Source organism: Halichoeres trimaculatus, unplaced genomic scaffold (genome assembly GCF_033239565.1).
Source record: "Halichoeres trimaculatus isolate MK-OKI-2021-1 unplaced genomic scaffold, fHalTri1.1 fHalTri1_scaffold_23, whole genome shotgun sequence".
In the NCBI taxonomy this organism is placed as follows: domain Eukaryota; kingdom Metazoa; phylum Chordata; class Actinopteri; order Labriformes; family Labridae; genus Halichoeres; species Halichoeres trimaculatus.
In genome coordinates this window covers 5799131-5810469 of record NW_027437201.1, presented here as the reverse complement: position 1 = coordinate 5810469, position 11339 = coordinate 5799131, and the positions used below count along the sequence as shown (strand labels likewise).

Sequence of the window (11339 nt, the reverse complement as noted above, 5' to 3'; positions counted from 1 at the left end):
GTCTAACTTAATATGTCAATAAAATTCTCTTTTTAATTAAACAAAAAGCTGTTTTCTTTGTTCCACAAGTGAAAGCCACTGATATATTAAAGGTTTTATTATAAAAAACAAGAAATGAAAAACTGGAGCACAGCTCCCGTCAGTTACAAATGATATCGCAGCTGTATGTCACGTTCCTATGGCAACTACAGATCAAAAAAACTCATTATTAAGTCACTGGTTGAACATTTTGGTGGAAAATATCAAAGAGGATTAAAATCCTTGAATTCCATCTCTCGGTGCCTGATTCACTTCACTGAAGTGCCCCTTTTCAAAAAGCAGGACGACCCAACAAGGCACACAGTTATTTCTCATCACTGAAAAGATGGTACGATGAAATCTATGAAGGGTTGTTGAGTACGCACTGGTTCAAGTCATGTCTTCAGGATGTTAAATAAAGCTCTTTGTTTTACACTCTTCACACCAGAACCTCAGTCTAAAGTGGTTCTTTTTAGTCCTGGCAGCACAGCCTTCACAAAACAGCAGCAAAGAAATGAGAGGGTTAACATGCAGAGTTTTAAACCTTGAGATGTTTTTTCAAAAGACAGATTAAAATTACCACAGGACAATTAAAAAACAAAATATAAGAAATGTTTGGACACTCACTTCCATCATGTGGAGAAACCCTTGGATATGTTTCACAAAACGAGACAGACATCACAGATAAACTTTACAGTCGATAGCACAGACCTGCTAAAGGAGCAGACAGTCGAGGCTCATCAGAATGGTCAAATATCAACACGTCCTGATTTTTTTCAACAATGAACCATGACAACAGCTGAGAGCTCAGATTTGGAGCTGGTTCAAAATAAAGGAGGGTGTGTGTGCAAACTTTTTGGCTCTTATGCTGAAGAATGAGCAAGCACATTTTCATTTCAAGTATAATCATGTCTGTCCCTCACCAGAATAAGCTGTGTAGCAGTTTGATAATGGGATATGCAACACGTAGCACCTTGCGAGGCTGTAATCTCAGACTGCTGATCTTACCGTAGTGTTGGTTCAGGAAATGAAAATCCTAAAAGCCTCAAGTCTCTGCGAGAAATGCATGGAACAGGTTTGAGCTTAACACAGTGCTGGCCAGCAGCATTATTTATGAAAGAAATTAGTCAACAGTGTTGTAGTCAAAGAGTGACGTCCGCTGGTGGTAAAGTCTACAACAAGACCTGGAGACAGACGGGGAATCATAAATCTCTGATGCTGATGTGGAAAAGCCAAAGGAGATAAACTCCTTTTACCCACTACTCTACAGCTCTCCACATCACTGTTTGTAGCAGCAGACAAAAAGATGACGTAAAGCTCCTTTCCCTCCCTTTGTAGTTTCAATGCAGGTGAAGTGTTGTACACATAGCTGTTTACAGTCTGAAGTAAAAGGTGAGGGTCAGATGGCCATGGGGTCCTTTCTGTTGAAGTTGCATTCCCACACGATGCCGTCTCCATTTGGGAGGTGGCTGGAAGGCATCAGGACCCGAGTGAACCAGTGACTAAGGAACAGAAGAGAAAAAGACCTGAATTACTGCCGACACAAAATGAGACGTCTTAAACATCTGACATCCTGTAATTCTGAATGAAGTGGTTTTGTTGGAGCTTAGAGTGATCTCTTTTTCGTGATCTTTGCCTTTGGAGTCGATCATTACTTTGTGTGGTTCATTTGTTGGTCATGGACACCAAACTGGTTTTGTCTTAAGTGATATTTTTACTACTTTTTCTTCTGTGTTTGTCTGGAGATCCTACATGTAACCATGGCTGCATTGTTGACATGGGAAATCTGGTGTTAGTAGCCCGTAGCTTATCAATGCTAACTGGTGCAAGGCCTGATGTTTCCCCACAAAGTGAGGAGAAGGAGGTGAGGATGAAGTGCTGGTTCTCAGGTGTGAGTTAAGAAGTGATGACATCAACCTGTCCTTCCATTCATTGTTATTGGGAACGTAAGATAATTTATCTCCAATAAGATGGACAAGCTAGCCCTGCTAACCCAGCAACAGAAGGAACACCAGAAGGCTATTTATGCTATTCACAGACATGGCTAACGGAGCTAACACCAGATACCAATAAAAATGAAGTTTCAATAATTTTTTTTTTTTTAAGATAATTTAGGTTATCAGGGTGTTCTTCTTGTGACTGGGCCTGAAAAGAGGGGTCATCTTGAAATCGGGGTCGTCCTGCATTCAGGTCAGCACAGTAATAACTATTGCTAACCCATTGTTTTTGGTTGCTTTAGTTCTATTAAATTGCCTAGTGTGACAACTTTTGAGATTTTATTGACTCACCTTCTTTTTTCCACACCAAGCAGTATTTTCCAGTTGTTTATTTTCCCGTGATGGAATGGATTTTTGAAAACCTGCATATCAAGAAAAGAAAATCCAAATAACACTTTAATTTTCCAACAGCTATTTGCTTCATTGAATAAAAAATGCATTCATGCATGTTGATGATGGGACTTGCAGTGTCTTCAAGAAAATGTGCGTACCTTTCCCTTCTCTTTCAGTCTTTTGGTCTCTTTGCGATTGATGTGGCGCTCAATGCTGGTCTCTCCCCTGCTGATGAGGATGCTGTGCCATAGTGTAAGTCCTCCAAGAGCTACAGCCACCGAGCTGCAGGAGAGGAGCAAAACACGTCTGTATGATGGAGTCAACTTTTAACTGGGCAGTAACTACTTACTGAGTGTGTTCTTTACCTGGTCAGCACCCAGAGGAAGATGATGCTCTTGTGAGCAGTGGTTTCTGTGTAGTCCTCATCAGGAGGTGGGGTCTGATAGTATCTCTGAGGGGACAGAAATAAACAGGCGCACAGTCATTTTGGCTCAAAACTTGACGTACTTTCACTTTCAGATTTCAAAGGCTGCCTTGAAAATGAGAAAGCTGAAAACAGTGATTCTGCTGATCCAGAACATCAATTAGTTTGAAGGGCCTGAAGTTTTCCACCAGCTGGTGCACGGTCAACTATGAGATAAGATCATCCAGGATCAGAGGAGACTGTATGAGGGCAGAAAGCAAAGATCCCTTACACGTCTCCTCTTTCACTTGTCATTTGCCATCTGAGCCCCGCTTGTGCCTTCTTACTACCCTCTGGCAGGTGCCACTGTGCAAAACACCACGTCACCAAGATGGCTTTTCAGTAAGTGGTTACGGCAGGTCAAGAGTGGTACCTCTATGGCACTGTACGCCTCCAGAAACAGGTCCCTGCTGCTGATGCTGCAGTAGACGCAGCCCAGGGTCATGTAGAGGCAGAAGGAGAAGAAGTAGCGGTGGTTGAAGTGGCCCACACAGTTGTTCAACCAGGCTGGAGGTGTGTTCAGGTCAAAAGTAGAAATATTACAAGAAAGAACTAAAAACATCAGAATTTATGAAGTCAAGTAGTCTTTTTTTTTTGTTTCGTTTTTTCAAAAGGATACGACAGTGGTGGTCCATCTTCAACACACACCTTTAGAAAAAAGCAAAGGGAATTTGTTAAAAAGAGGGAAAAAACATCGGAATCTCTTCATCAAAAAAAAGGTTTGATTCTCTCACATGCTGCAGATGCTACAGTGGTGTGTCCTCGCTGGTTTTGGAGAGATACATTTCTTACAGATTGACACAGAGGGGATTTGAAGCTTATCCTGAAAGACAAAAAAACGAAGGTCAGTGTTAGCAATTTTTTGTGACTATCAGACTGAGGATTTTTGAAACATGGATTGAAATAGTTTCACTGCACAATGAAGAATATGAGCCTTTATATCTTTGTGAATGTCTTTAACTTTGGAGGAGGATTTCTGTTCTCTGTTATACATGTGCAGATTTAGATTTTTCACTTTTATCTTTGTGGGCGGTGACAGAAACATGTACATATGGGTAAACAACACCAACCCTATTTGTTTACCAGTCCTGACAGACTGTTTTTACTCACAATGGCTCTGCCAAGCTTTGAACTTTCTATTGGCACCTCACTCTATAAGAATGTTTAGACAACCACGTCTTATACCTATTTACTTTATTCTTTTTATTTTCTGAAAAACAATTTTAACCATGTCTAGTTGCAAAACATGTTTCAATTTTGCTTTGAATAAAATCTTTAATAAAAAAAAATCCAATGTAGTTAAGTTAGTTTGACTTTGTTTTTTGTTTTTTTAATTCCAGGTGAATATATCTTTATTCTAGTTTGGAGTTCAGTTTAGTTTATACTTTTTTTTAGTTTGTTTATTAGTTAGTTTGGTTTTGATAGGGATGCACCAAGCCAACTTTTTAAGTCCAAGTACCTGATATTGGGTTTTGTTATCGGCCAATGTCAATACTGATCTGATCTGATACCAATAATAATTTAACAATCTTTATTCTTTGATAAGAAGAAGAGATTCAGACATCTTATGGCTTTCCTTTTCTTTCTTTTTTTTTTACAAAGTTCATTTTTGATTTTTATAGTTGAATACAATACATGACATTAGATTCCCCTGACTCCCACCTCACCCACAGTAACACTGAGAAGGCCACTAGGGCTGGGTAAGAATATGTATGAATCAATGGATCGAAATATTGTCTCTGAATCGATTCACCTCCAGGCAAATGGGGGGAGCGTGCGTGTTATTTGCATTGTGTGCACAAGGGCCACGAGAGACGACAACAAACAAATGGCAGCCAAAGCAGCAGCAGAAGCATACAGCTAGCTCCTACAGCTTTAAAGTCTGACATTTGGGTAGTTTTATTGCTACAAAAGGTGAGGTGACTTATCACATATGTTCACATGGGGAATGAAAATCGATAATCAAAGCATTTAAATCAATATTGCAACCTAAAGAATCGAAACCGAATCAAACTGTGAGGTTCTTAGCAATACCCAGCCCTAGAGGCCACTAAATATCAAAGAGCATAATAAACAAATAAGAAGACAAATTCACAACAGCAAAATTAAAAATAGTAAAGATAATAATTATAAAAAATTTTAATTAAATCACAGTGGACAAATAAAGTCTGGTATAGCATTGAATAAGCCATTTGAGGTCTATAGTAACACACTCCATCACCTTGGTCACCAGCAGTTACCTAGGAATACATGACGGAGGTGAAGTAATACACAAACCAATGGGTAGAAAATTTAACAATGTTTAACGTTAGGATATTACAGGTCACTCATTCATTCAACATGATTTGTCACCTGACCTCCTGACAGTAGACCTTATCTTCTCCAGTTTGTTAAAATAGAGCGTTTCTCTTCACTATCCACTGTGTAAATGATGGTGAGCTGCTGTCTTTCCATCTCATCAAAATTTGTCTTCTGGCTACAGGTGTTGCAAAGAACAGACAGTTTTGCTTAAAGCTTCCCAACCTTAGAGTTTGTGTCATTACAACAAACAGAGCCAGGACTGCAGATAGCTCCAAATCTCTGCCTGTAATTTTAGAGAGCGTATCAAAAATTAACTGCCAAAAGGACATTAGAAATTAGGGTTTACACTGGATAAAAATTGGGACACTTTGGTCCAATCTTACAGCTTTTCTTGCTTGAGTTGCATGGATGAGTTCTTTGGATCTGTCCGATGGATCGCTCCTTTGCTGCCCATCTGGCTTTTTGAGTTTGTATCAGGATAATACCAGACAGCAGGAGCAGGTCGTGCATCTGTAGTTTTTAAAAGTTGTTGCATCAGGTTTAATTTTTTTGTTATATGGGATACTTTAGTGGGTTGACCAAAAGCTCTGTACTAAGTGTACTAAAAATCAGTCATGATGTAACAGAAGATGAACGACCACAAACAACCACTGACAAGAAACTAAACAGGACTTTTTTTAAGTTAGAGTGATTGTGTCAAGGATTAAAACTAGAAAATTTTCCCTGCAATTTTACTGGATTTTTTTTACCCATTTTAATTTTTTTTAAATTGTCGCAGGATTTTCTAAATTCTTGTCTTTCACAATAGGAACTCTTATCACGCACAGGTCTGTGCTGACTCAGATTTTTATGGACTAATGTCTGATGAGGAAGTGAACCAGCACTCCTTTAATGTCCTTAACCTGAGGTGAGGTGTTAATCATCAAAAACTACTCAGAGGAGTTGGTTACCTTAGGCGGGTGTCCTGGAGAGGTGGTGGTGGCCTTGTAGTAATGGAAGACCACCATGATAAGAAGCCAGTGACCACAGCCGAGATGCCAAACAATCCAGTGCAGAGGGTAAGTGTTGAGGATCGTGGGTAGGACAAACAGGTAGACGATGACCACAACTGAGGTTGTTAGCAGAATGACTAGAGTGACAAAAACCTGAAGGAGGAGAAACAGAGGGTGAGGAACTTGAAGTGGGGAAAAAAGGATCCAGAAGAGAAACCAGAAACTCACCACTCCAAACCAGCGAGTCACATTGTCCACAATCCAGTAAACAGGTTCAAACGCACAGTCCAGCAGCGTGTCCGAGTTAGTGAGGCTGTTGAAGTACAGGGACTTGAGCAGAAGCTTACTGTAGTTCCACAGATCCAGAATCTGGCTACTCATCCAGGGTTTGGATCCCCCGCCTCGGCCCCCTCTATGTGGACGGCACCAGCGCAGCGTCAGTCGCATGGCCCGGGAGAGCTGCCACCTCCAGCTGCTGCCCAAACGCATGCCAGCGCCGCCTCCTCTCCTACACACTCTGCCTTCAAGACACACACAAACGCACAGACACAGACCCCAGCAGTTACACACACAGGCAGCGAAAAACAGCAGCTCCTCGTAGCGCAGCCTCAAAACTGCTGAGTTCTCCGTCGTCATGTCTGCCCTGCTCCTCAGGTTGACCCTAGAGTTTCAGAGCTTCTAAGCCAGTCATCTAACAGGACGACATCGAGGTCTACTTTACAAGACGGGAGGCAGAATGAAGCATGAGGGACTTGAGGACAGAGTCAAGGAACAACCAATCATGAAGTCTGAGGGCAGCATCCTCCGTTTGACACATGTCCATCTAAGAAGAGGTGCAATCAGGTAATGAGCTGCCCCCATCAGGTCCTACAAATAAACTTCTCCTGTTAATAATTCAGAGCAAATCCAGATCTCCAGGCCAAACACCTCTTAGAAGCTTGCTCTGGTAACCCTGTAAGAGGGAAATGCAAAGGGATGAATATCTTAAGAAGGAAATAAAGTGGTTACCTGATCGGGGGGTCATTTCATGAAAGTGAGTATTGGTTACACAGATAAGGCAGGTACTCCCTAATAGAGTGTCATTAATAATGCGAGATGCTGATCCAGGACCTTCAGCTGACAGTTAGGACTGGCAACCCTAGTTCTTTCTTTACAGTTGGTTGCAGCTAAAAAGGTCACACTGATCACCGCTGACCATTCAAAAGTTATTTTCAGCACAAATTCAAAGACCCAAAGTTTAAAGGCTGATCCGGCAGAAATAAATGTCCTGTCTGTCTAGGTCAGGGGTTTGCAACCTGCGGCTCTGAAGCCTCATGTGGCTCTTTGACTCCTTTGCAGTGGCTCCTTGTAGCTTTATAAATATAATAAATAGACTATTTTGTTTTACAAATTTTTCTTCAAGATGGTATAAATGATAACAACACAGACACAAAACAATTCACAGTTTAACATTGTGTTGTACAAAATATGTAAAACCTCTTGCAATAAAGCTTCTACATTTTTTGTCATTTTTTGACATTTCTTTAATTTCATTTTTTTTACATTTCTTTCACATTTTGAAAAGGGGGGGATTCTGCAAATTTTTGAAGTTTGTATTTAAATCCCTTTTTTTTTTTTTTACTTAGTTTGCAGTTTTTAGAATTTTTTTACAATTTTTTTGAAAAAATAAAGCAAAATTTAGAAATTGCATAATTTAGGTTCAGCCATTTTTTTATTGCAATTTTTTACATTTCAAATTTTTTGCACGTTTTTTTGCACATTTTTTTTATTTCATTTATCTTTTTTTCCAAATCTTGTTTAGATAATTATTCACTAATTTTTTACTTTGCCTAGAATGTTATACACTTTTTTTGTCTTTATTGTGAAGATGAAGTATATTTTGCGGCTCTTGAATGACGTTCATCAAGGTGAGCTGAGGCAAAATTGCTCTTTTGAAAGTAGAGGTTGCAGACCCCTGGTCTAGGTCCTACGTGATGATTTTGGTAGCTTTTCCATTTGGTTTCAAAAGAAGCAACCAAACACATTCATTAATAATTACCACATTAATTCTGTAACATCAGTAAAATAACTTTCTTGCACATAAGTTGGTTTGTTATCATCTCACTTCTGGAGCATAGGGTGTACAGCTGAAAGGTGCTGATTGGGAGGTATAAAAACCACAAGGGCGTACCTCAAGGTTTGGTTCCAGGCCCACTGTTATTTACCATTCATTTTAATTGCCTTTGAGTGACGACCCCGAACTTTGCTTTAGGGATGCCTACGAAGAGTGGACTCTCTTCTTTTATGTCTCTCTTCCTGTTTTTGATACAGAAACAGACAGAACATACTTTTTTAGATTACATTCATCCCGGGCACTCCACCCCTTGATCCTCTCCATGATGTTTTTTTCTCACGATTGCACTGCTCTTTCTCTCTCAACTACTGTTTCCGATTTTTTTTTTTTTTTTTTTTCAAATACCGGCCAAAATTTTCATATCGGTGCATCCCTACTTTGCTTTGCATAACTATTCTGATTATACTGTCATTAACACCAATGCTGCTATACCACTTCCAAATCTCGAGCACACATTTGATCTACAGCAAAATCTACTTCATGTGCAGCACTTTGGTCAACCTTGGTTGTTTTTAAATGTGCTATATAAATAAACGTGATTGATTGATTGATTGATCAACTGCAACTTGTCATTGCAGATGTGTTATGGCCGCAGCCACAACCCTTCCTTGACCGTGTAACCAACTCCTGTAGTGTTGTTTGTATGAGTGATGTGTCTGTCAGGTTGAGTCTTTCTCCTCTATTGCAGCCAAGAAGTATTTGTCCGCCTGTTTCTGTTAGTTGAAAATTTGTGTTCATGCCATTTTTGGCCAGGAACAAATCTCACTGATTTCTTATTTTTAGGCAGGCTGAGCAGCCTGCAGTCTGATCCACACACATTTATCTTCCAATCTGGAAGACACAACTTCTTTCATCCACAAACAAAATAGAAAACAACTAACATCTATGTTGGAAAACTTTAGCTTTAAAGTCAGAATTTATCTCAGTTAAAGAAAAATGGGGCAGCTAATTGAACTTTTTTCGGTTTCAAGGCATTTTTAACACATGCAGGGAGTAAAATAATGTGTTAGCTCAAGTTTTCCCACCTGCTTTGGTTTCAGTGGACATGTATTTATTGGTTTAACATGTCTTGAGGAAAAGTGACACTACTACCTCTTCAAAGGTTACACTGATTCGGTCTGATTGAAATACCAAGAGTGAAATGCGGGAAATGAGAAACTAAGACTGACATAAAAATGCAGGATTAAAAATCCCAACTGTCATAACATTTAGACTTGGAATTGTATGTTTCTGTTTCACTTGATCATTCAAAACATTGAATCACTTGTTTTTGTCATTTTTGAGGTCGCTAGCCTGAAATTCATTAAATCTGTCCACTCAGTTGAGAGGAGCTTCAAATGCAAATCTAGATCTATGTTCTGTACCTGGCAGAGCCAGAAAGAACATGAGAGAGTGGCACAAGCAGGGCAGCCCAGTCTCTATGGCAACCAGCTGTCCTAAATCTGGTTTTACAAGACATACAGATCACTTCACATCCTGTGTGTCCCAATGTAATAAGCTTTACTACGCCCTGCTGTCTCTGCTTGAGAAGGTGATGCATCTGTTAACCCTCAGACAGACTTTAGACCTGAACTAAAGGCTGTTTATATGTGATCGTTTACCTCTCCTTGGGTTATGTTTATTCCTCAGCTGTAGATGAAAAGATTGCAGGTACATTTTATATCGACCAAAGCCCTTCTTTTTTGTACAAGATACATTTTTGGTAGGTTTTTGCTTCTTTTTGTTCATTTGGTTCTTAAATGCTGATATCTAATGAGCTTTCCATTTTATACTCATGATATTACATGTTAAAATAAAATGTATATACTTAAACAGTCCAACAGACACCCTACTCCCCCAAGGTATTTCTTCTACTGTTATTTACTGTGTAAACATACCTACTGCATATGAGGTAAACTTTAACAGGTCATAGGAAAAAAACTGTAAACAGCTCCACAGCCATTTTCACTGTTTACTACTGTTCTATTGCTACAGTACCCTGTGTAAAAAGTGTGGTCTTGACACAAAGTGATGCCACTTTAGGCATAAAGGGAATGTGATTTTTTCCCTTAAAATATTTACATTAAAAAAAACACTGATAACAGCATAGAAATGTTAACAACTTATAAACTGTTTGACCAGTTAAAGAGAAAATTATGTACAGAATATTTACTTGGTATTCCACTGACTTTTAAAAAAAAGTGTTTTTTGGCCTCTAACATGTGAAATTTCTTTTCCTAAGTTAAATAGTTATTATAACTGTTTATTAGAATATATTTCATTCAATAAAAAAAATATAACAAGGATTTATTTTGCGTTTATTTTAACTATTTACTGACCCTTTAACAACTTAATAATTACATTTTAAATGTTAAATATTTTTCTTTAACTGATTTTTATTATAATTGTTGAGACCCAAATATATTACTGGGATATTACTGTGACTGCTTTTTCCAACCCTATTAGTCACGTAGTGCATCACCTAAACTAATAAATTACGCTAAAGGAAATTAATTAACAAATGTTGAAATATTAAAAATCTTTGAGATTAACTAAGATAAAAAAAAAATCTACAATAAAAGTCAGAATAACGTTTTCCTGCGACAGAAGTTACTATTAGCCTGTTATAACACGTTTTGTGAAATGTGTTGTGTTTCTGTTTACCATGTTCGCACAGCATACACCTCTCTGTGTACGTTTTTTGAGACAACTATTATAAAATATATAACAAACGTTCACCTTTAGACGGCTCTTATGGCCGACACGATCAAGCTATCTGGTCTTATAACTAAATATCTGATCTTTTCAACCAACAGATGAAGAATTCTCCCATTAATGAGCTACAGTATGTCATGCTTTCACCTGAGCTAACCGCTAGCTGCCTCCAGTCATCCTCAACATGTTAAGACAAATCTTAGATAAATACAGAAAAACCAGCAAGGTTCGAGTCTTACATCGATGTACTGTACCTGGTCAGGTGAATGGGGTTGGGAAAACCTAGAACACTACGGTCAGGTCATGTTCGGCTACCGTGTTAGCAAAGGTCTCCGCTGACTGCCTGTTGCAGACCCGCTGCATGAACTGAGGCGTCCGCAAAGATCATATATTAAACAGAGGTATTATTCAGCAGTAGTTTAAAAACT

General features: G+C 38.9%; 1 protein-coding gene across 3 annotated transcripts; it reads right to left on the bottom strand.

Annotated features, from left to right (window-relative positions):
• Positions 1 to 81: 81 nt before the first annotated feature.
• zdhhc16b (zDHHC palmitoyltransferase 16b) lies at positions 82 to 11294 on the bottom strand. 3 transcript variants are annotated; one of them, XM_074662597.1, is made up of 11 exons: positions 11166 to 11270; positions 8275 to 8399; positions 6333 to 6625; positions 6063 to 6257; positions 3546 to 3634; positions 3431 to 3459; positions 3185 to 3318; positions 2714 to 2799; positions 2507 to 2630; positions 2307 to 2377; positions 82 to 1520 (listed from the first exon to the last, which is right to left on the bottom strand). In XM_074662597.1, the coding sequence occupies exons 3-11, from the start codon at positions 6591 to 6593 to the stop codon at positions 1418 to 1420; spliced, it is 1092 nt and encodes a 363-aa protein (XP_074518698.1). In that variant the 5' UTR covers positions 6594 to 6625; positions 8275 to 8399; positions 11166 to 11270; the 3' UTR covers positions 82 to 1417. The 3 variants fall into 3 exon arrangements, with proteins under 3 accessions (XP_074518698.1, XP_074518696.1, XP_074518697.1); XM_074662595.1 differs by lacking the exon at positions 8275 to 8399 and having other exon boundaries at positions 11166 to 11294; XM_074662596.1 differs by lacking the exon at positions 8275 to 8399 and having other exon boundaries at positions 6333 to 6621; positions 11166 to 11283.
• Positions 11295 to 11339: the final 45 nt, after the last annotated feature.